The 21,959-nt window shown below is 64.4% G+C and overlaps 3 protein-coding genes across 7 annotated transcripts in view; 1 reads left to right on the forward strand and 2 right to left on the reverse strand.

The window, feature by feature from the left end:
• Positions 1–3,048: 3,048 nt before the first annotated feature.
• Positions 3,049–12,425, reverse strand: TEPSIN (TEPSIN adaptor related protein complex 4 accessory protein). Its single transcript, XM_045984024.1, has 13 exons — positions 12,361–12,425; positions 11,574–11,646; positions 11,222–11,313; positions 11,010–11,103; positions 8,899–8,966; positions 8,649–8,727; positions 8,423–8,494; positions 7,464–7,673; positions 6,389–6,554; positions 6,165–6,278; positions 6,009–6,087; positions 5,640–5,774; positions 3,049–4,729 (listed from the first exon to the last, which is right to left on the reverse strand). Exons 1-13 carry the CDS (start codon positions 12,406–12,408, stop codon positions 4,181–4,183), a joined length of 1,779 nt encoding a protein of 592 aa, XP_045839980.1. The 5' UTR covers positions 12,409–12,425; the 3' UTR covers positions 3,049–4,180.
• A 271-nt stretch (positions 12,426–12,696) lies between these two features.
• NDUFAF8 (NADH:ubiquinone oxidoreductase complex assembly factor 8) lies at positions 12,697–15,046 on the forward strand. 2 transcript variants are annotated; one of them, XM_045984041.1, is made up of 4 exons: positions 12,697–12,849; positions 12,996–13,106; positions 14,096–14,206; positions 14,801–15,046. In XM_045984041.1, exons 1-3 carry the CDS (start codon positions 12,766–12,768, stop codon positions 14,177–14,179), a joined length of 279 nt encoding a protein of 92 aa, XP_045839997.1. In that variant the 5' UTR covers positions 12,697–12,765; the 3' UTR covers positions 14,180–14,206; positions 14,801–15,046. The 2 variants fall into 2 exon arrangements, with proteins under 2 accessions (XP_045839997.1, XP_045839998.1); XM_045984042.1 differs by lacking the exon at positions 14,096–14,206.
• Positions 15,047–17,216: 2,170 nt separating this feature from the next.
• SLC38A10 (solute carrier family 38 member 10) overlaps positions 17,217–21,959 on the reverse strand; it is a 40,347-nt gene continuing 35,604 nt past the window's right edge. For 3 of the 4 annotated variants that reach the window (XM_045984020.1, XM_045984019.1, XM_045984022.1), the window contains 3 exons: positions 20,843–20,866; positions 18,958–19,119; positions 17,217–18,733 (listed from right to left, as the gene is read on the reverse strand). In XM_045984020.1, the coding sequence (XP_045839976.1) occupies positions 17,688–18,733; positions 18,958–19,119; positions 20,843–20,866 (1,232 nt within the window). In that variant the 3' untranslated portion in view covers positions 17,217–17,687. The remainder of the gene's footprint in view (positions 18,734–18,957; positions 19,120–20,842; positions 20,867–21,959) is intronic. The other variant, XM_045984021.1, reaches the window with a different exon arrangement.

Here is a 21,959-nt window from a genome sequence, read left to right on the forward strand (position 1 = left end):
TCATCCACATCGTCCCCGGGCTCCCACGACGTCCTCCCGGCTCTCAACGCCATCCCCGGCCTCCCACGCGGCCCCTATCGCCCACACCGTCCCCGGCCGCCCACAATCTCTGTCACCCACACCGTCCCTGCCGCCCACGCTGTCCCCCAGACTCCCTTCACGCCCTCCCTTGGCTGCCACACGGTCCCCATCGTCTGTTCCCCAGTGCCCATGCCGTCCCCAGCCGCCCACGGGTCCAGACTCCCTCCCAGCTGAGCCCTGTCTGGACACGAGGTCTTGCTGCACACACACCCCTGCCCCCCGCAGAGCTCCATTTAGGGCTGGCACCTGCACACCCCAGAACCTCGGTGGTGCCCTTTCTCAGGCGCCCTGCCCCAGGACCTGGTCATAGGCCAGAGGCCACTGCCCTGCCAAGACCACGTGGCGGTTTCACATCTAGGCCTATATGGTTCAACTGAGATTTTGTGTCAGGTGCGAAGTATGGGATGATTTTTTCCGGGGTTGGCGGAGGGCGGGTGGCGTGCATGGATGTCGAATTATCCCAGTACTACCTGTTAGAAGGTCATCCCCTCTCTACTGAGTTACCCCCACACTTTTGTGGAAATCAGCTGGCCATATTTGCATGGATTGATTTCTGACCTGCCAACACTGGCCTGTTGATCTGTGTCTGAACTTCCACCACCGTGGATTAGTGCTGCTTCACAGTAAATCTTCAAGTCAGACAGTAGGCGTCCTCTTTGTTCTTCTTTATCAAAATTACCTTGGCTTTTCTATTTATTTTTACTTTTCTTATAAATTTTCGTATCAGCTTGTCACCATCCACAAAAAAAAAAAAAAAAAAAAAAAAAAAAACAAAAAAAAAAAAAAAAACCCAGCTGGAACTCTGATGGGGACTCTTTTTTTTTTTTTTTAAGATTTCACTTATTTGTGTGAGAGAGCAAGCACATGCACACAAACAGGGGGAGCAGGAGGGAGAGGGAGAAGCAGGCTTCCCTCCAAGTGAGGAGCCCAACACAGGGCTTGATCCCAGGACCCTGAGATCAGGACCTGAGCTGAAGGCAGCCGCCTAACTGACTGAGCCACCCAGCGACACTTGATGAGGATTATGTTAATTCACCTGTAGACGAATTTGGGAAGAACTGATGTCTTAATAGTATGAAGTTTTCCAGTCCATGAGCATGGTATACCTCTCCCTTACATAGGCCTTCACTGATTTCTCTTACCAGTCTCCTGTATTTTTCAGCATATGCTGTTATTGCTAGTATGCAAAATACTGTGCTGCATATAATTTGCCCCATAACCTACGCCCTTGCTAAATTCACTTACCAGTCTTAGGAATTTTGGTAGATTCTATGGGAGTTTCACACAGACAGTAATGACTATGAATAAGTCTCTCTTCCAATCTATTTGCCCCCCTTTCCTCCTGTTTCTGTGAACTGGCCAGAGCTTCCAGTACAATGCTGAACGGGAGTAGTTAATGATGGATAGAACCACCTTGTTCCCAATCTTGGGGGGGAAGCTTTCAGTCCCACACCATTAAGCACGTTAGTTCTGGGACCAGGTCAAAGAGATCGTTGTATTTCTCATTCACAGAGTTTCTTTCATGAATGAAATGTTGACTTTTGTCTCTGGCATTTTCTGCATAAAATGTGATTTTTCTTCACAAATGTTAGTTTGGTGAGTTATATATTGATAAGAGGTTGAACAGCCTTACATCCCAAGGATTAATTCTACTTCTCGTGACGTATTAACCTTTTTATATATTGCTGGATTTATTTTGTTAATATTTTGTGGATAAAAAAATCCCCAGGACTTCGGTTCATGAAGGATATTGGTCTGTAGTTCTCTATACCACGTATACATGGAACAATCCCCGAGACAGACTATATATTCTGGGCCATGAAACAAAACTTCAACAAAAGTTTCAAATCTTGAATAGAACTGAAGTTATAGAAAACATGTTCTTACTATATCAGAATTAAAAGCGTAACGGGAAAAAAAAAAAAAACACATTTTTAACGACCCATTAGACAAAAAGACATTTCAAGGGGAATTAGAAAATATCCTGGGCAAGTTAAAATTAAACTGTTATCTGGAGCACCTTCGGTGGCTTGGTTGGTTAATTGCCCGACTCTTGATTTCAGCTCAGGTCATGATCTTAGGGTCGTGGGACTGAGCAGAGTCCACCTATCCCTCTCCTTCTGCTCCTCCCCTTGCTCTATGTTTAAAACAAAAATCTTTTTAAAAATAATGAATTGAAATTCATGGGACGTAATCAAAGCACTGTCTGGAGAAAAACTTGTAGCATTAAAATTCCAATGTTAGAAAAATAATAAAGGTCTCGGGGTGCCTGCACGGCTCAGTCGGTTGAGTGGCTGCCTTTGGCTCAGGCCATGATCCCAGGGTCCTGGGATTGAGCCCTGCATCAGGCTCCGTGCTCAGTGGGAGGCCTGCATCTCCCTCTCCCTGCTGCTCTGCCTACTTGCATTCTGTCAAAAAAAAAAAGAGAAAAAAAAAAAAAACCTTGAAAAAAATAATGCAGGTCTCAAATCTAAAGAAACCAGAAAAAAAAGAAAAGAAAAACAAACCCAAAACAGTAAGAAAGAAAAAGTAGACAGCAATGAAATACAAAACATAAAAACGGTAGAAAAAAATAATACAAAGGTTTTGTTCTTGAAAAAAATACTACCTTCTAACCAGACTAACCAAGAAAGAGTGGAAAAAAGTCATCGACATGAGAAATAAAGAAGGAACATCATTACAGACCCTACAGACAGCGGCGTCTGGGCAACAGACCAACTCCCTGGAAGACAAATTCCTGACCCTCACGTGGGAAGACAACCTGAAGAGCCCTGCACCTGCGTGAGAAACTCCATTTCATAGTTGAAACCTCGCTGTTAACATTAAAGAACCAGACGGTCCCACTGGGGAGTCGCCCCCAGCACTTAAGAAGGAATAGCTGTCCTCCTGTCACCGGGGGGGGGGGGGGGTAGTCCTCCATGTGTGGCCTCGTTGTCTCCCCGAAACACACGCGCACCCAGGCAGGAGTAACAGCGCCAGGCAGCTCTGGGAGCACACCAGGGTTTACTTAGGATGTTGAGATGTCGTGACCACCCCGAACAGATGGCGGGAAGCAGCTGCACGTGGCTCACTAGTGACGTGACATTGCAGACAGCACCCGCCTGCTTCTAACCCCACAGGGGCAGCGGTCTGAGTTCAGGAAAAAAGAGCCAAGTGGGGGTTCCAAACCCACACAAAGCCTTGTTTCTGGGAGGCAGGCGTGGGTCTCCAGGGGACCTTGAGGTCCGGCAACGCCGAGGCTCTGCTGTAAGCCTGCCTGCTCTACAGGGATCCGAGTCCAAACAGCTGGCCTCCAGCACAGGAGACGTGGGATGGAAACTGAGGCAGCCCCAGGCCCTCCTCTGCGGTCACCTGGAAGCAGTAGCAGCTTGGCAAGGGCTGTGGTCTGGGCCGTCCCCTGACCCGATGCAGCCCCCACAGAGGAGCCGGCGGCCCCTCTCCACGTGCCTGAGTGTGCTCTGAGGACCCAGGCCTCCCCTCCGGTCCCGTCCCCTCCAGGCAGGCCACGCTGTGCCCTCTGCCCCACAGCTCCCCCTTCCCATCCCTCTGGCCGCGGGGAGCAGGGCCTGTCCGCAGATGGGGCCACAGAGATGGTGCTAACCCACCAACCAGATGGCTGTGTGTCAGGAGACCCAGCTGTCCACACCCTCAGCTGCCAATCCGACAAGCTGCGCCGCATCTACTTCGACCTAGAACCCCACACGCCTCTCCCTGTGCGGCCACCACGCCCACAAGAAGGGCCTGTGTGTGAGGGCGTCCATCCTCCCCTGCAGGAAATCGGGGAGCCGGTCTTTGAGTTGGGAGCTGGCCCCCGTGGACTCCTTTGCACGGTGCTGCCTGGCTCTGTCTGGCGCGTGGACTCCTGGCCTATCACCCAGGCTTGACAAGTGGCTGTCGGACCGGCTCGCGAGCCGCCAGCCCCACATCCTCTGCAAGTGACAGGAAGCAGCCAGAGGGAGAGCAGGGTCCGCAGCAGAGGTTCCCTCTCCTCAGGGGGACACAGGGGCTGTGTGCAAACGGGACAGTACGAAGTCACTGGGTCCTGGGAGTTACAGGGCAGGGGCAGTGAGGACCCCACGTGCAGCCCAGGCCGGCCAGGTCACGAGTTTAGAAACGGGAAAGCTGACGACTCCGGGCCAGGAGGCTCTCTCGCTGCCACCTTCCGCGACAACGTCCACGGGGCCTGGGGGCCCTCTCCTGAGGTAGTCCCGGCCCCCACCAGGCGGGGACAAGCCACCAGCTCCATTCCAACGAACAAGGAGCTACAGCCACCACTGGCCGCCGGGCTCTGCAGGCCGTGGCTGGGCTCCCGGCTAAGTGCTCGTGCTCCTTTTGGGGAGCCTGTGCCCAATGGGCTCCACTCAGAGGGGGCCCCCTGCTCTCCGGGACCTGTCAGTCTTGTCTCCGCCTCCCCAGAGTCCCTGGGGACCGAGAGGGAAGAGCCATCTGGGGAAGGGGACTGCTCCGAGCCCTTGGGCGAGAGGAGGGTGGGACTCAGAGGCCGCAGGAAGGCTTGGCTCCCAGCGAAAGGCACGGCGTCCGTCAGCAGGTCCGACGGGCCCACGGGGGCAGTAGCAGGGCCCAGCTCAGCCGGGAGCCTCCGGGCAGGGGGCCGCTGTCGGCAGGAGGCTTCGAAGTGCCTCAGGATCTGGACGTGAAAGGAAAGGGACTGGCTGAGGGCTCCCATGCACCCTTGGAGTGCACAGAGACGCCCCCCTCCAAGCACTCCAGCCCGGAAAGCAGGCCGCTCGGCTGCCCACCTGGACCTCCTCCTCCTGCTGCAACACCGGCCATGCCCTCTGCACCCACACGCGCCCGCGCTACAGAACTAACACTTCCCCCTTCAGCGAACCTCGCTGCGCGGCGAGCCAGCTCGGGGCAGGCGGTCCCGTCGGGCGCCACGCCACCCCCGACACAGACACCCTTCCCCACTGCTGCTCACAAGGCCTCCTCCCGCCTTCTCGTCCCCACAAATCCCACTACGACTGGGACTCAGATGTCTCTGGGTCACTAATCCTTTGATGAAGGACAGTTGAAGGCCAGCAACTCCGGGTCTGAGTTTGCTGTGGCCACAGAGATGCCAACAGGCAGAGCAGTGGCTGGGGCCTGGCTGCAGGGGCGCTGCCCAGAAGCTCCCCAGAGAGTCAGGTGCCCTGCACACCATTCAGGCCTCCGTGGAAAAAGGACTCTGGGAGAACAAAACCATTTCTGCCCTCCAGGAGCCAGGGAGGGGTCTGAGAGCCAAGCATGGACCCCTGACCTGTGACCCAGGGTGCAGAACAGAAGGAGCAAGCAAGGAAGGCTTCCCGCAGAAGGCTGGCTATGAACCGAGCCCAGGGGGAGGCGGGCTGCATGCCCAGCAGAGCCGCTAAGCAGTAAGGCAGGGGAACGGGTGGGTTCCAGGCACGGAAGAGGCCAGGACCCAGGAGCCCCAGCTGCTGCTCAAAGGGCGCGAGCTGTCCGCACAGCGAGGAGCAGCTGGGAGAGGCTGCAGGGGCCAGGAGTGTCGCTGCCGAGGCACACCCTCACCCGCCCTCTGCACCCCGGCTGCCGCCCACCTTGGTGGCCTTGTTGGTCACAGGTCCCGGGCTGCCCGCACTGAGCTCCTGTAGCCGCGGCCGGGTGAGAAGCAGGATGTGCTCCTGGGAGAGCAGGTCGGTGCGCCCCAGGGATGCAATGGCGCCCAGCGCTCTCTGCCAGGCACACAGAAGGTCAGCACGGTCCACTCTGGGACCAAGGGCCATCTGGCCAGCTCCCCTCCTCCTGGCCCAGCTGCGGCTCCAAGGCGGGGAAGCCCTGGGGCAGGCCACCCTGGAATCCTGGGCTCACTTCCCCTCCTGCCCAGGTCAGGCCCTCAGTGAGGAGGGGACCAGCCACCCCTGCCCACCCCCTGCGGCCGTCTGCACCCCCCATGGGCAGGGGCTCACCATCTGCACGCACTCGCTGGTCCCATCCAGGCGGCGGGTCAGCAGCTCGAGCACGGCCTCACAGTTGAGCAATCCACACCTGCAGGGGAGCAGCCAGGAGGTGGGGCGCGGGGCCGGGGGCCGGGGGCCGGGAGCGGGGAACGGCAGAGGACTCACTCTTTGATGAAGCACTGGGCCTCCTCTCGGCTCAGAAAGGCGCGCGGCCCGCGGGTCACGGTCTGCACCAGGCTCTGCTCCTGCCGGCAGTCACTCAGGGCCACGGCCTCCGCCCTGTTGCGGGCACCGTGGTCAGGCCCGGAGAGAGCCCCGTCCAGGCCAGGACTCCCTGCAGGACGGGACCCAGGAAAGGCCCGGGAGGAAGCCCTCTGGTGCCCACTCACCGCTCTGCCAGGTCGCTAGGTGCCTGGCTGGCCGCTGAGGGACTGTCACTGCCTGAGTCCGAGGCCTTGCTCGGCTCTCCGTTGTCCTGGGAGGAAGTCTGGGAGCTGGAGCTGCTGTCTGGCTCGTCCCAGCCCCCTCCGGCCTGCCCAGGCTGGGGTCTCAGGACTGTGAGAGATGGGACTGGGGGTGAGATCGGGGGGCCTCTGACCTGCCTCATACACCCCTCCCGGGGCGCCTGGACCAGGAAACCCAGGGAAGGGCCTGAGCTCCAGATAAACACCGCGCACGAGGTGATGTGGGACAGAGCGGGGCACCCCTCACGTGCGTGGCTCAGGCTGGGACGCCTGCCTGGGACATGCCTGCCCTCAGGCCAGCTCACGCAGACCCAGCGGTGCCAGGCACCCGAGGCCGGAGGGGTGCTGGCCTATGGCAGGAGGTGCAGGGCCCGACAGGCCGGCACTCAGTTCTCAGGGAGTCCTGACGCTCTCCTTCCAGCCAGCCGAGCTCCCAGAAGCCTCTGCTAGAGGCAGAGGGGCCGATCACCCTGACGCCTGTCCCACTGACGTTCCTGCCCCACGCCCGGCTCTGTAACCCCCTGTGCTGCTGTTTACTCCCCTGGGTGGACGCTGGCCCTGGGCCGTGCACCCCTGCTGTCCCGGCTGAACCAGCAGCAACTGGGGTCCCGGGTCTGTATCTGAGTGGGGGGAGGGGCTCTAGGAGCCCCACCTGCTTTGGGACTGGAACACCCGAGCTCCTGGCAAGAAACTGGCAAAGCGGCATCTACATGCTGTGCGTGACCTTTGTGTGACAAGGAAGCCACCGCAGAGACCACGGTAAACACGCAGCAGGCCGAGGGGAGGCTCTGCGGGGCATCACACGGCCTAAGGTCAGGTGCTGCCTGAGTCCCCAGCTCCACGCAGGGCACGCTACCTTCCACCCTCCCCTCTCGACTACCCCTCCCCGAGCCGGGAACCTGTGGCTCTCGCTACTAAAGAAGTCTCGCCCTCCGCGCCCCACTGTCCCTTCTCCCTCAGACCCCGGCAAGGAAAAGCCAGAGCCCCAGAAGAGTCTCACCACTTCCTCGGGCACCTGGGAGGGCGCCAGAGAGCGGCTTCCCAGCACCCGGGCCACCATGGCCGGCGGAGAGTGTCACGGCAGGCTGGTAGGCATCTCCCCGCGGGCGGGAGCTCTGGGTGCGGGGGGTCTCGGGCCCAGGGCGCACAGCATTGGCCACCGCCTCTGCAGCCTTCTGGATGGTGGAGAGGAAGGCTTCGCCCGCAGAGCCTGCAGCAGAGGGCGCGGAAGAGAGTGACAGCCCTTTCCGGTCCCCCGTGCTCGCCCGCACTTCCTGCGAGGGGGCCCTGTTCCCGCTCAGAGCTCAAAAGGTGAAGATCTGAGCTGTAGTTACAGAGGCTATGCAGGGGATCTGGGTTCTTCCGGAAGCTTCCCTGGAGAATTCTGCTTCAGTAAACGCCCAGGCCCGATGGAGCCCGGGTGCCGCACAGCTTACAGCAGAACCACACCCCTTGGTCCCTCAACCTGTGTGGGCGCAGGGGACCGGTGCTGCTCGTGCTGGAACTCACAAGCCCCACGGCGGCTCAGGCCCTTGCCCAGGTGAATGCCCCACAGGGACCAATCCCCGTCACCCCGTGTCAGGAAGAGGCAAGACCTCCAAGCAGGTCTGGCTTCAGGCTTCCCAAGCACGGTGGGGGTCTGAGAGCCGGGACAGGGACAGGTAGCACATGGCCCACCACAGCTTCCACCCCGAATCAGCACCACGCCACTCAGGGTCACCTCCGTCCCCGCCAGGCCCAGCACCCTTGAAGGAGCCGAGGCTGGGCGCCCACACGGGCAGCGGAGGCTCAGCCTGACTTCTTGCTGCTGGCGCGGACCCGCCCTGCCTCCTCGTCCCGCAGGCCTGGGCACAGAAGACCACGGGCCCCAGGTATAGTAGCCCGGCAAGACCACCCTCCATGCCTCAGCAGGCCCAAGCCTCCAGGCACCCTGCACCCGAGAGCCCCCACAGCACTCACCCACGTGGCCCCGTTCCTTGCTGTAGCCGAAGCCCTGGAGGGCGCTCTGGGGTCTGGACTGGGAGCCCATGCCTGCGGGCAAGGCCCACGTCAGCCTCAAGTGTGGCCACCCACCCCCAGCCCTGCACAGGGCAGCATGCTAGCCAAGGACGTCAGGTGGGGAGGAGGGACCCCAAGGCCTCCCCGGAGGGAAGACTCAGAGGCAGGGACGGACACAGTGGCCTACCCGCTGGAGGCAGGGCCCTGGGCGGCTGGGAGAGAGGCGGAGGCGACAAGCTATCAGAGAACAGGGCGCTCCCCAGGTCCTAGACGAGGAGAAGGGTGCTCAGTCCGTGCGGTCTGGCTGCTGTCCCCCATCCCCATGGTTCTCGGAGGACCAGCCCAGATCTGGTCCCACAGCAGGAGCGGAGCCAGGGTCCCGGGTGGTGGGAGAAGGACTCAGGCTGTCCTGGGACCGACCTGAGTCCCTGACTCACCTGGGCAGCCGCGCGCACCTTCTGGTACAAGCTGTTCCCATGGAGAGGATCTGGGGGCCCCGAGAACACTGTGGGCAGAGCCAGAGTGACAGGGCTGAGCGGCTGGCCCCCCGGGACACTGAGCTGCAGCCCATCCCAGCCCGGGCTGCCCCCCATCGGCCCCTAGAGCTGAGCCCTGGCAGGTGACCCTGCACGCCCAGGGTCCGGTAAGCGTCCCGAAGCTCAGGTCTGCTCTCAAGTCCCCCACGTGACGCAGCTTCCCAGTCCAAGTCCCTACAGTGACACGGCTTCCCGGTTCCTATGGCAGCCACCAGCCTGGGGAACCCGCCCCTCCTCACAATACCGCAGCCCCCTGGCCCAAGCCTGGGAGCTCCCAGAGCCCCTTCTCCAGGACCCACTGCCCCAGGCTTTTTCTCAGAGCCACATCACCTTCCTGGCCCATGGAGGCCACACGCCCGGGGCCCCCGGCTCCCCCCTCGCACATGCGCACAGCAGCTAGGCCCACGTTCCAACCTGCAGAGTGCAGCAAGGGGGCCCCTCTCCCCGACCCCACCGCTGTCTCTCTCAGCTGAGCCCCTGCACTGGCGGCCTAACCACCTCCCTCGACCCACTGTCCACCCGGAGAGAACACTGGTGAGTCCCATCCAATTCCAGCCCTGCAGGGCCCCACGGGCTCAAGGGTCGAACCGTTCTTCATCACGGCCTCCAAGCTCTGCCTCTCCAAGAGCATCAGCCACGGCAAATGAGATTTTCTTAGAAAAAAAATTTAACCGTTCCAGGCTCCCCCTGTCTCCTCTGTCACAAACACGTCCCACACCAGCCCGGTGCTGCCCCGTCTCCGCCCTGGCAGGTGGCCCAGCACGTGCACCCATCAGGCCCTGGGCCCAGCTGGGACTGGCGGCCGGAAACTGAGCCAGCAGGGAACAAGGGACAGCACCCGGCCCCTCCTGTGTGAGCCGAGGCGGTCCTCCGCGGGCTCCCCTGCCCCAGAGCCACCCGCTGGCCCAGCCCCGCCTCCCCACAGCCAGTGGCACGGTCCCCCAGGGTCGGCGCTAAGAGCACGGTGGGCCGAGACTGCTACGTGGTAGTCGCCCTGTGGTGAGAGACTACGGTGCTAACGGAGAACCACGGTCTGCCCACCCCCGCCGGCCGCACCGAGCCGCTCTACCCGTGCACCGGGGGTGCAGGACCTAGATGACGACTTGCACGGGCCACGGTGCACACCGCGGAGACCCACCAGCTGGCGAGAATCACCGAGCATGCTGTTTCCGGACACTAGTTCCGGGGAGCTCGCTGGGACAAGGACGAGCCCCGACAGACCCCTGGGGCAGTGTCTGGTTTTGTGCGGTATGCTCTCCCGGGCACCAAGCGCCTACCCGCACCCAGCCCTGCCTTCAGTGAAGGGCCGACAGTGGTTTTGGGGTGGGGAGTGTACCCCCAGCACCTGGCAGGTAGGACATGCTGCCTAACTGCTGAGGGTCCCCTGTGAGCACCATGTGGCCCAGACCAACTCGGGCCCCTCCCTGGTGCTCCCCTCTCGCGGACAGCTTGGTGGGCACGGCTCTTGTCTCAAGATTCATTCAGGCTGTGTGCTGGGGTCTGTGTCCCCAAGACCACCCAGGACTCCTGCCTTAATGGAAGGGAAGGCCTCAGGCCCCATCCCCCCAGATCCTAGTTAAGGAGCAAGAAAGGGGACAGCCCCCCGCCTGAGCGGGGGTGGGGGTGAGAAACGCATTTAGACCCCGACAGGCCAGAGCCCCACCTCCCCCAGGGCCTCCCACAGACCTCCTGAAGCAGAAGCTCACGGTGCTCTCTGTCCTGGGCCCTGGGGAGGAGACAGAGCCCGAGACACCGGGAGGCGGCGCTGAGGCCTGCTGATCTTCTGTGGTGTGCCAGGCCCCAGAATAGGCAGGACAGCTCTGGGCCACCAAGGCGTGGCCGGGCACGCGGGCAGAAACAGGCCACTCCGCCCCGTGCGGCGGGCGCAGCTGTGATGGCCAGAAGAGGAAGGCATGGGACAGAGAAGGTGGCAGCTGGGGTGTGGGGTGCTGGTGAGAAGACTTGAGCTGCATGGGGGGGACCCTGGCTGCCCTTCCCCCTGCCCCCGGTACCTGCGGCTTCCTGGATGAAGGCCGGGTTGCGTTTGAGGATAAGCAGGGAGGACGCGGAGCCGTGGGCACACAGGTGGAGCAGGATCTTCAGCACCTGGAGGACAGTCACAGCGGGCAGCACCGGCCCGGAGGGCAGCCGGCACACGTCCCGTGCGTCCGGGAGCTGGGGCCCCGACCCCGGGGAGGGTCTGCGGGGGCCGCGCAGGGCTCACCTTGAGCTTCACGCGGCCAGAGCCGCTGTGCAGACGGTTCAGAAGGTACTCCAGGAGACACTGGCTGCTGCCCAGGGACTCGTGGGAGATTTCTGGGAGGCGCTTGGGTTAGGGAAGGAGCGCGCTGAGCCCAGGCCACGCTAGGGCCTGGCTGGGGAGAGAACCCGGCCTTCCTGCCACCGGCCTTCCCAGGAGCCCTCCCGCCAACACCCACCCGGCCCTGGTTTCCAGAGCCTGGGGCTTGGGGACCTTCTGAACCCCGGGCGTCCTAATGTGGCTCTGGACCCACACACGTGGTGTCCAGGGAAAAGGAGCGGCGCCAGGGCCCCGCGTGTGGGCACAAGAAGGATACTGGTGATCTCCTCGAACAAGTAGCCGGGACACGGGACATCGTCGTCCGACGTTCCCTTCAGCAGGACCGGGAGCTGGAAGGGAGCGAGAGGCCCCTGAGCGCGCCGCGGGACAGAACCAAGGCTGGTCCCCACCTCGCGCAGCGGCGCGCGGGCGGGACGGAAGCCTCCGGGGCACACGGCCGACCGGGGCACACGGCCGGCCAGCGCGCACCGGGCTTGCTGTGGACAGCGGACGCCGCTGTCCCGAGCCCCACGCGCGGGGCCCAGAGCGGGAGCTGACGGCCCGGCCCCGCGGACAGCGCCGGCGAGCGCCACGGGCCGCCGCGAACCGGCCCCGGTCCCGGCACGAGGCGCAGGCCCCCGCGCGCACGACCGTCACCGCGGTCTCCGCAGGGCAGGGCCGTTTCTCGAGGCCCGGAGGCCGTCCCCGGGAGCTGTCTCCGGCCGGCGCGGGACGGGGCCCGGACCCGCACACACCGCGCGCCGCCCGGCGCTGCCCCTCCGTCCTCCCGGCGCGGACACGCCCGAGCGGGGCTTCCCCGGGCTAGTCCAGCGGGGACGCTCCCCGGGGCTGCGTTTCTGCAAAACCAAGAAGCCAGAGCCCGGGGCCCCCGGCCGCCTCTCCCGCTCGGTTCCGGCCGCAATGTCCCGGGTGGGTCGGACACTGCCCACGCCGCGGCCGTGCAGACGGAGAGGGCCGAGGGGAGCGGGGGCCGCCGAGCCCCGGAGGACGCGCCGACGGGGGCCGAGCGGGAGCAGGGCGGAGCCGCGGTCACCCGCACTCACCCGCTGCAGGAAGCTCAGACGGTCCCGCAGCAGCGGCGCGGCCGCCATGTTGCCGGTCACCTTCCGGCCCCGCCCGCGGCCGCGACCCCGGACCCCGTCCAATCAGCGCGCGCGCCTGGCCCGGATGGCCAATTGCTCGCGCGGGGCGGGCCCCCGGGCCGAGCCGACACGCACCTTGAGCCTGAGCCGGTCTGAAGTCCCACCCCAAGACAGACAAATCCACGAGCCACTTGCAGAGCTCGGGGAGACCCGCCCCCGCCCCAGAGGAGGGGCGGGGACTGAAGCCTGGCCAATCAAGAGCCGCAGGGACGGCTGCGGGCGGAAGGCGCGCCTATCGAGCCTCCGGACGCCGGAAGAGGACGGGCCCAAGATGGCGGCGTCCGGAGGTGCCGGGAGGAACCGCTCATGTCGGGGAACGGAGCGGTGTGGGGGCGCGTGCGAAGCCGCCTCCGCGCCTTCCCCGAGCGCTTAGCAGCCTGTGGGGCCGAGGTGAGGAGCTGCCGGGCGGGGCAGTGCCTACGGGACGGGAAGGGCTCGCGCGGGCGGGGCGGTGACCGGCGGGGCGCGGGGTCTGCCCGGGAGACGGGCGGGCGCGGGGGCCTCCGCGATCCTCGCCCGTCCCCGCCCGCCCACAGGCCGCGGCCTACGGCAGGTGCGTGCAGGCGTCCACGGCCCCCGGCGGCCGCCTGACGAAGGATCTGTGTGCGCGGGAGTTCGAGGCCCTGCGGAGCTGCTTCGCCGCCGCGGTAGGTGGGCGCCGCCCGGTCCTCTCCCTTCCCAACCCCGCCGCGCGGGTCCCGCAGGCCTTCCCTTGCGGTGCGCCCGGTGCCGCCGCGGAGCTCGTGTGCCCGCGCCTGTCGGGGAGGGGAACGGCAGCGCCCGCGCGCGGAGCCGGTGCGGGGCGCGGGGAGAGCGCCTGGAGCTCGTGGGTGCGGTGGCCGTGGTGTCCAGAGGAGCCCCGGGCGCCTCCGCACCCGCGGTCTTCGCTTCGCGGGCGGTGAGCGCCCCACGGGTGTGCTGGGCGCGCGGTCGCACCGCCGGAGCCGCCAGCACCCACCGAGGACCTCGCTGTCCCGACGACCCCGGGCACCCGCAGGTCACTGCTGGGCTCGTCAGCCCCCGCCGCCCCGGAGTGGGCTGTGGTGGCACCAGTGGGCGCCTCTCTTGGTTGGGACTCTGGGTGCTCAGCAGCACGTCCCTTCTGTGTCCCGGGCCTTCGGTGGGCAGCCCTGAGTCTGAAGGCCGCCAGCCCCGCGCAAGGGAAGACCTAGTATCCTCACGTCTTCCTGAGGGGTGCGGCAGGTTGGGCTGGAGGAGATGCAGACACACCCAGGGAGCCTGGGCCGGCGGGGTTCCAGAGGGCGTGAGGAGGGGGCGGCCTGCCCTGCGGGTCCTGGGCTGGTGCTCCGTGCATTGGGTCGGGGTTGGGCCGTGATGCCAGCGGTCAGCTGTGTCCTCCGGAGCTGCTGGCGCAGAGACCTGGACTGCAGACGGGGCAGTTGGGTGAGCAGAAATCAGGGCTGCTGAGGCCATTTCCCGGCATTCCAGGGTCCCCCTGAGCAGAGCGGCTTTCTGCGGCTTGGCCGCTCTTCCGGGGAGAGGACGGTGCTCATGCGGCCTTCCCCGGGGACCTCCCTCGTGATCATGACGGCCGCGTCACTCTGGGCTTGTCCTGCCCCCATCCCTGGTCAGCCCTTGTCACCAGCCACAGGTCTGACGTGGGCCATTCATCCAGGGTCACACCTGTCGTCGCGGTGGCTTCTTGTGGTACAGCCCTCCCCAGAGCACAGGGTCACTGCTTGGAAGAGCTTACGTGTGAGACGAGGATCGGCCGTGATAATTACAGGTTTTCGGGGCGGCCTTCTGTGGTGGGCAGTTCCCCGTTCCAGGCGTCTGCGCTCGCCTTTGCTCTGATCCCATAGACGTCCCCACACTCCGCACCCCACGCTCAGGAGCTGTCCCACACGCCGGCATCACGGAAGAGGACAGGCTCGGGGACTAGGTGCCTGAGTGTTTCTCTCGCGGACGTGCCCCTTCTGCCGGACTCCACGGCACTTGTGGGGAGCGGCGTGAGAGGCAGAAAGGGCGCCGGGCTCCTGTCCTGCCGCGTCCCGGGAGCCCTGTCTCTGGGCGAGTGTTCAGCGCTTGGCCACCGCCTTCTCTGTAAGCAGCTCCTGCTGCCTCGGAGCACCCAGCCCGGGCTGTCGGGGCATCGTCTGCACAGGTCCTGGTCCAGGGGGCGTGGCTTTGGGGCGCCGGTGTGGAGCAGGTGGAGCGTGGCCTGTGGCAGCTGGGAGCGCCCATGCCCCCTGCTAGGCGTCCCTGTCCACGGCGCCGGTGGCCCGGCTCTTGGGAAGGTAGTGGCTGCCAGACAGCGTTTGGTGGGTGGTTTCCTTACTCTGCAGCCTCATTTGGTCACACCAAGTCCTTTACCTTCCAGGCCAAGAAGAGCCCGCGGGGAGGCCTCTAGGATGGACGAGCCAGCACAGCAGCTCCACCCGCTGCCCCAGGGAGCGGAGCCTGGCGGTGCCGACGACCCCAAAGGGCAAACGGCGGAAACACCCGAAGCATTCAGAGCTGAAAGGACCGGGGCAGGGGGCGAGTTGGCGTTCCTGCACCGCGTGCGTGAGGGTTCGGGTTAGCGTGAGACCCAGGGAAGCCACAATAAAGAGCAGGGCGGACCACAGCAGAGCCCTGTTCTGTCGTGCGCGGAGCACCCTGGGCCATGGGGATGCGCTGCTCGGGATGGTCACTTTTTGAAGAATTTTCATCTAAAACACCTTACCTGAGCCTGACCGAGGCAGGAGACGCAGCTGCCGCTTCACAGGCCGTGCCAGAGCCAAAGTCCAGCACCGCAAGGGAAAGCCACGGGTAGGGAAGGCCACTCAGGCGGTTTTTCTGGACTTGGAAGCCAAAAAGGAGGGCCTGCCCTTCTAGAGGCATCAGCCAGCCGAGGGAGGGTCTGGCTTAGGAACCCGGCAGCAGTGACACTGTGTGGGGCACCTGTCCTTCTGCAGCACCCCCAGGTCAGAGCCCGAGCCCTCCTGACGGTCCCCGTCCACCACCCCAGCCCTGCCACCCGAGAATGAAATCGGGCACAGGCCAGGGAGTCCACAGGTCCAGAGCGCCGCCTGCTGGACACTTGGGGACTGAGCGCCAGGGGTCTGGAGGTCACCTTTCCCTTGGGGTCCATAGCCCCTGGCCTGCCAGAGTCCAGCATCCATGCACTGATGGGGGGTGGCCTGCGCCCTGATCCCCCCACACACACCGAGAGCCAGAGCAGGAAGGGATGAGCCTGGGAGCCCAGCGCTCCTCACCACGACTCTCCTCCCTCCTGCAGCCTTGAGGGTGGGCTTTTTCAGACCCTCACATTCTCCACTCTGACCTTTGGCAGCCTCTTGTGGGGAGCCCATGGGTCTCTGCTGGACACACTGGCTCCAGGCCACTTCTGGAACAGTCCTGCCAGGTGCCCTCCCGCCCCCATGTCTCCCAGCTCTAGTCCAACCTCCTGTGTCCCTCCCTTCGGGCCACACACCCAACTCCCTTCCATGTTCCTTGGCCTTCATCCTTGTTTTCTGGCTTCCCCAAACTCCCACAATCTTCAGGATCACGTTGACTGAGGGAAATGCCACAGAACTGGCGTCTGGATGCAGCCATTCCTGCAGGTGCATTATTGCGCGCACGCTGCCTGGCCGCACCGGGTTTCCATCCTCACTCCCACCTACCTCCTGTCGCTGGCCATGCCCTAGAACAAGAGCCCGCAGGCAAGATCCTGTCGCCCAGCGCAACTACCGACCAGGAGGGTCACCCGCTGGCGGCTGTGTGCACGGTGCTCCGCCTGGCCTGCTCGCTGCACCTGTCAGTCTTGGCACCAGTGGTCTGGGGTCAGAAGGCAAACCACAGCTCCCAGCCCCTCCAGCTCCCTGTGTTTCTAGCACGGTGACCTCACCCAGAGGTCCTGGGTCCTTCCCTGAGGGTATGGAGGCGGGGAAAGCGTGTACTGGGACGGAGACCCCAAGTGTCCGGGGAGTGGGGACTGGGTCCCCCACTCTGAGGAGGATGTGACCTTGCAGATTGCAGGAGGATGGCCTGACCTCCAGAAGACACGAAAGTTGGGTCAAGGTAAGAGATCCAGGTAAATGCGTCCAGAAATACAACCCACTCTAAGAAGTGGAGTTCTGATCTCGGGGAAACATCCAGAAGGCGTTTTCCCAGTGAGCAGCGTTTGTTTGGAATTGTTTTTACCTGAGCACAGGAAGCACCCCAAGCCCCACCCCCCTCTCTCCGGGGCTCTCCGCTGCGGGAGCAGTGTCCCATCGGCTCTGGTCTCCCTAGCGCCGGCTCCTGGGGTCAGAAGGAAGCCCCTTGGCCTCTTGTTGTTTCTAGTCGTCAGGCTGTCCGAGGACACGGGACTACGATAAACAACGTTATTTCAAAGGTGCAGGGGAAGTCGAGGCCAGAAGCCATGGCTGGAGCTGCCGGGCAGCTGTGGTCTGTCACGTGCCCGGGCCCCTCTGGCCAGCAGCCCGCCACCAGCCACACCTGGGGTCCCTGGCAGCGGGGTCTGGAGCACTTGCTACCCTCGGAGCGCGGGGCAGAGCTGGCGAGAGCCCCGGGCTTGCAGGTGGACAGCCCACCATGGCCACACCTGCCCGCCGGCCTCGGCCAGGGGACGACCATCGGCTCAACTGTTCTTTGGAAACGCAACACCACAAACGCCTCCCAGCTGCTCACAGGGTTGCTGGAGGTTGTGCTGCGTCGGGCTTCCCCGCCCCGAGATCTGGTCCACAGGCGCCCTCCCGACCGCCAGCACAGCGCCACACCAGCTTCCCGGACCGGACACCAGGACACCTCTGGTTTGTAAACAACTTTATGGTTTAGAAAAGCAGAGGGAGCGCGGAGAGCAGAGGGGCTGTGACGGGGCCGAGGCGGGCACGCAGGCAGGCGGCTCTCTGACCCTCGAGACGCCCGCAGCCACGAAGCTGCGTCCGGCGAGGAGCTGCCCGGAGGCCAAGCTCGTTAGTTTGCGACGACTGTTTGGAGAAAGCGGGAGCCTGGTGTGCAGCGGGCTCTCACGGCAGCCCGTGTCCACATCAGGGCCGCGCTCCCCGGCCGGCTGCTGCGTCATACGGGTCCTGCCGAGCTCGGTCACTTGGACGAGCTGAAGGTGCGGGACGGAGAAGGCACAGGCCGTCTGGACAGCGAGGCCGCGGTGACAGGCCGCTCAGACCCCCAGCCACAGCATGACTCTGAGTCTGCACTCTCGTGGCCCCTGTGTGGCTGGCTGAGACCCACCAACTGGGAGGACAGCGGCCGCTGGTGGCTGCTCAGGGCTCCTCCGGGGCCCCCGCCAGCTGCTGTACCTGGCGGCCGTGGACCACCCACAAGGCACCCCCCGCGGCCTGGCGTAGCTGGGTCTCCAGCGCACGACGGAGGTCACTGACCTGCACGTCCGGGAGAGGGTTAAAGCTGATGATGACCCTGTCCCTTGAGGCCGGATCCCCCCCTGCCCCAGGAGCCACATCCCGCCGTCTCCTCCTAAGGTCAGAACCGGCCTGGACTTTGAGGTCTCGGTTGGCTTTGGCGTGGTCTAGCTTCTGAGCCTCAGGGATGGGCCCCAGACCAGGGTCCTGCCTCCGCTCCGGCTCCTGGACGGCAGTGTCCTCCCCCAGAGCAAGCGCACGGTCCCCGGCGACGGCCTCCTTTCTGGCCTCCAGGTGAGCGCCTTGCTGCCCACCCTGAGTCCCAACAGAAACCGCCCGGTGTTCCAGCTGCCGAATCTCGGCCTGGGCCCCGGGGGCTGCTCCTCCCGACCTGCTGGACAGGCCTGCAGGTCCCCGGCCTCGGCTCACCGGCTGGGACCTCACTTGAGGGTCGCCGTTCTCCCTCGCCCCCGGCACATCTGCTTCCCGAGCGCCAGCAGTGGGGGCCGCCTCTCTTCGGGGTTCCTTCCTCTCGTGGGAGCTTCTGCCCAAAGTGTCCTGTTTGCGCAGCTCACCAGCAATGGGCTTCTCTGGGCTCCTGGGCCCCTTGGCAGGGTCCTGCACAGGCACCCGCTCCGGCATGCCAGCGCCAGCTGCCTGGGCCACAGCGCCCCACTGGCCTTCCCTCGGCTCGGCCTGGGCCGCCCGGGGCTCCATGTCAGCAGCGCCAGGAGGACCCGCTGGAGCCCTGCCTACAGCCGCCTTGGGCTCCGCCTTGGGCTCCTCGAAGGCGCGTTGGCCGTGGCCCTGGGGCGGAGCGGGGAGTCGCCCGGGGGCTCCGAGTGCAGGTTCCACAGGCTGCTGCGGGGGATGGTCCATGGTCTGCCCCTCCTGGGTCTCCTGCTCCTTCCCTCTGGGCACCGGCACCCCAGGCTCTGGCTGCGCTTCGGCTGCAAATGAAGTCAGTCACCGATTTAACCGCGGGAGCGAATGGAAGCTACCAACACGGGGACTAGAAAGGTGAACTGGCCAGAAATTAGACACGAGCCAGAACTCTGCCCAGCAGGACTGCAGGCCCCGGAGCCCCAGCCCCAGCCCCACGGAGCCACCAGGAGACACCACGGGCAGTCACGCGTTCAGTGATGACCCCCGCCCCGATCTGGCCCTGACTTGCCGTCCTCGCCGTCCTGCCTCTGCTGGTGGATCTCCTTGTGCTGCTCCTCGATCACCGCGAGCAGCTTCTCCTGCTGGTCCAGGAGCCGCTTCTGCTGCACCTGCTGCTCCTTGATCACCTGCAGGAGGACCGCATGGTCCAGCATCTCCGCCCGGCCGGCTTCTGCGGAGGGGAGAGCGCACACTCAGAGCCTGCCCCATCCCGCAGGCGCTGGGCCGGGTGGAGGGCAGAGGGACGCGAGGTGCCGGCGCCGGCTCGCCTGTGGGGACCCTCCCAGGACGCCCTTTGCTCCACCCCGCTCACGTGGGCCTGAGGTTTGGACACGCCCAGCAGGGGCCCAGCTGCTCAGATGGCCGCCCAGGGACTAGATGCCGAGAGAAGCTACAGGGGAGGTCTGTGCCACCGTGTGGATGCTGCGGGGAGGTCTGTGCCACCGTGTGGATGCTGCGGGGTCCTGGGCTGGGGCGCGTTAAGCTACAAACTGCTCTAAAAACAGAATCCCAGAACTCTGAGGAAGTTTCCTCCAAGGTGAGAATTTAGGAAACAAAGAGAACGGCCCTCCTTTCCCGCAGAGGCCGGCTGCCGACACCCACAGGGCCCTGGCCCTGCTCCTGACCGCCCCCGGGGAGACAGGCTGCAGGCTGGCGCGGGCGGGGGGTGGGGGAGCACAGCAGGTGTGCACCCCTGGACCCGCCCGGCTCTCCACATCCCCAACCTGGAGCGGGGGCCCAGGAAGAGGCCAGAGTCTGAGCCTAGAGCCAGCAGCGGCCGCCCGCGGCAGCGCGGAGGAGCCCGGCTTTCGCTCCGAAGGCCTCCGCACCAGCGTCTCCCGCGCAGCCTGGCTTATGCAGCTGCTACAACCCGCCGGTCTTTGACCAGGAGGGAAAGACGACGTGGGCTGTCGGGCTGGGGGCGGGCGAGTTCGGAAGGAAGGACACTCCGGGCGTGGAGACCACCCACATCCCGGCGGGGCTGCACACACGCACAAGCTGGCCCGTCCTCCCCAGTGGTGACCCCTGACCTGCCATGGCAGCACGGGTCGGCCTCCCTCCAGCCAGAGGCCCATGAGGATACACTGAACCAGGCGGCAGGGAGGATAAGCCACGCCGAGGTCCCCATGCGGCCGTCCCCACCCCTACCCAGCCCTCCTCCAAACACCCTACGGTCACGAAGACACCTGCCTGAGAACGGCCACATCCTGTGGACCAGACGGGGGCTCTGTGGGAGGGAAGTGCACTGTGCTCTGCGCCCCCCCCCCCCCCAGGGCTCTAGACCAGCCACTTCAGCCACGAGCCTCACTGTCACCCTGGGTACCCATGGCTCATAGCCACGTAATGGTCAACAGTACGACGACAGCCCACGTGCCGCCCAAACGGCCTGTCCTGGGAGCAGGTGCTGGAGGAGCAGCCCCAGCCTGCCCGGCCCTCGGGGGACCGCCCGGGACCGATGCTGCAGGAGGAGCGGAGTGGGGCCACGGCAGGTCCAGCCAGAAGCGACATGGGGGGGCAGGCGTGGACCAGAGCGGGGACAAGCCGTGCCCACGGACAGAGCCCGTCCCGCCAGGACCCCAGAGAGATGCTGACACGCACGCAGAACACGTTAGTCCCGGGCCACGCACGCGGCAGAACCTCCGCGCAGGCCCCATCCTCGGGGAGGCGTGTGCAGGCCGCACCCACCGTCCTCCCGGACCAGCGCATTTATGGAAAGGAGGGAGCTAGGGCATCGGGGGAACCAGCTACGGGGCCAGAGCCGAGCCCAGGGCGGAGGCAGGCTGCAGCGGTGACTCCAGGTGAGGCCCTGGGGCCGGCCAGCCTGCGCCTTCCCCTTCTCGCATCTCAGACCCCCGCGCGGGCCTTCGGCGGGAGCGCGCCCTCGGGGTCCGTACCTGCTACTATCTGTTTGATTTCGGCTGCTCATCCCATTGAGAGGCGCACGGAAGAAAGGCAGAGTAGGAAACTGTGAGAATTGTCTTTTCAGAAAGAAAAAAAATGGAAAGAATCAAACAGGTTTAGGTAACAGAGGATAAGCACTGGCGTCCGTGAGCACAGGGAGACAAACCAGGCAGGAAACACCACACAGGAAGCCCCCAGGGCAGTCCCTGGACCCCGAAAAAACCTCCAGAGCCTCTTGGCTCAGGCCCCTGGTCGCCTGGGGGCTCAGCAGGCAGCCCCAAGCCCAGTGCTCTGGGCGGCTGTCCCCGCAGGACCCTCTGGGAGGCCGCTGGGGGGCGCCGCAGGGTGCGTGTCACACACGACCGCCCCAGGGCGGCGCCACCAAGATCCACACGCCCGGACCCGGGGAGGGGGGCGGGGGGACTCAGGGAGAAACGCCCTTGCACGGCTCACAGGGCCCCTCTGCAGACAGACTCGGTGTCCCGGTGGGGGGGGGTGGCGAGGGCCTCTAACCAGGGAGTAGGAGTGCAGAGGCCCCTTGGTCACCAGTGAAACGAGGACAGGAGACCACCAGCCAGGAAGGCTGCCACCAGCCACACGACAGAGACAGCACCCAATGGGGCGAGGTCACGAGGAGAGGGTTCGCCCCAAACAGACGCGAAGGCCCGAAGGAGGATTAAACGCTGGAGACAAAAGTGTGTGACGAGATTTTGTTTCCAGATGGTGCGGGGTGTTCGCTGCAGCTGGGCACAAATGTCCCCCTAAGCGGCGGGTGACACAGCGGCCCCGGGGAGGCGGGTGGCACCTGTCCTCCCACCTGGGCCGCCGGGAAGGCAGCTCCTAGCTCTAAGCAGCGCGGGGGAGCTGACCCGCGCGCGTGCTGGGAACAGTGCCACACGCGCGAATGGAAAACCCGGTGACAGGACGACAGAGGCTTTTTTAAGGGAAGAAAGAGAGACACAGACTACCTAGGGTGCAGGTACCCAGAGGAAGCTGCTGGGGGGGGAAGGGGGTGACTTCGGGTCTTTCCTCACTAGGAAGCCAGCAAGTACAGAGCCGGGGTGGGGGCTCCAACAGCCGCGCCGGGAGGACAGGCGCCCGCACCACCCC

This window comes from Meles meles, chromosome 18 (genome assembly GCF_922984935.1).
Source record: "Meles meles chromosome 18, mMelMel3.1 paternal haplotype, whole genome shotgun sequence".
Taxonomy (NCBI): Eukaryota; Metazoa; Chordata; class Mammalia; order Carnivora; family Mustelidae; genus Meles; species Meles meles.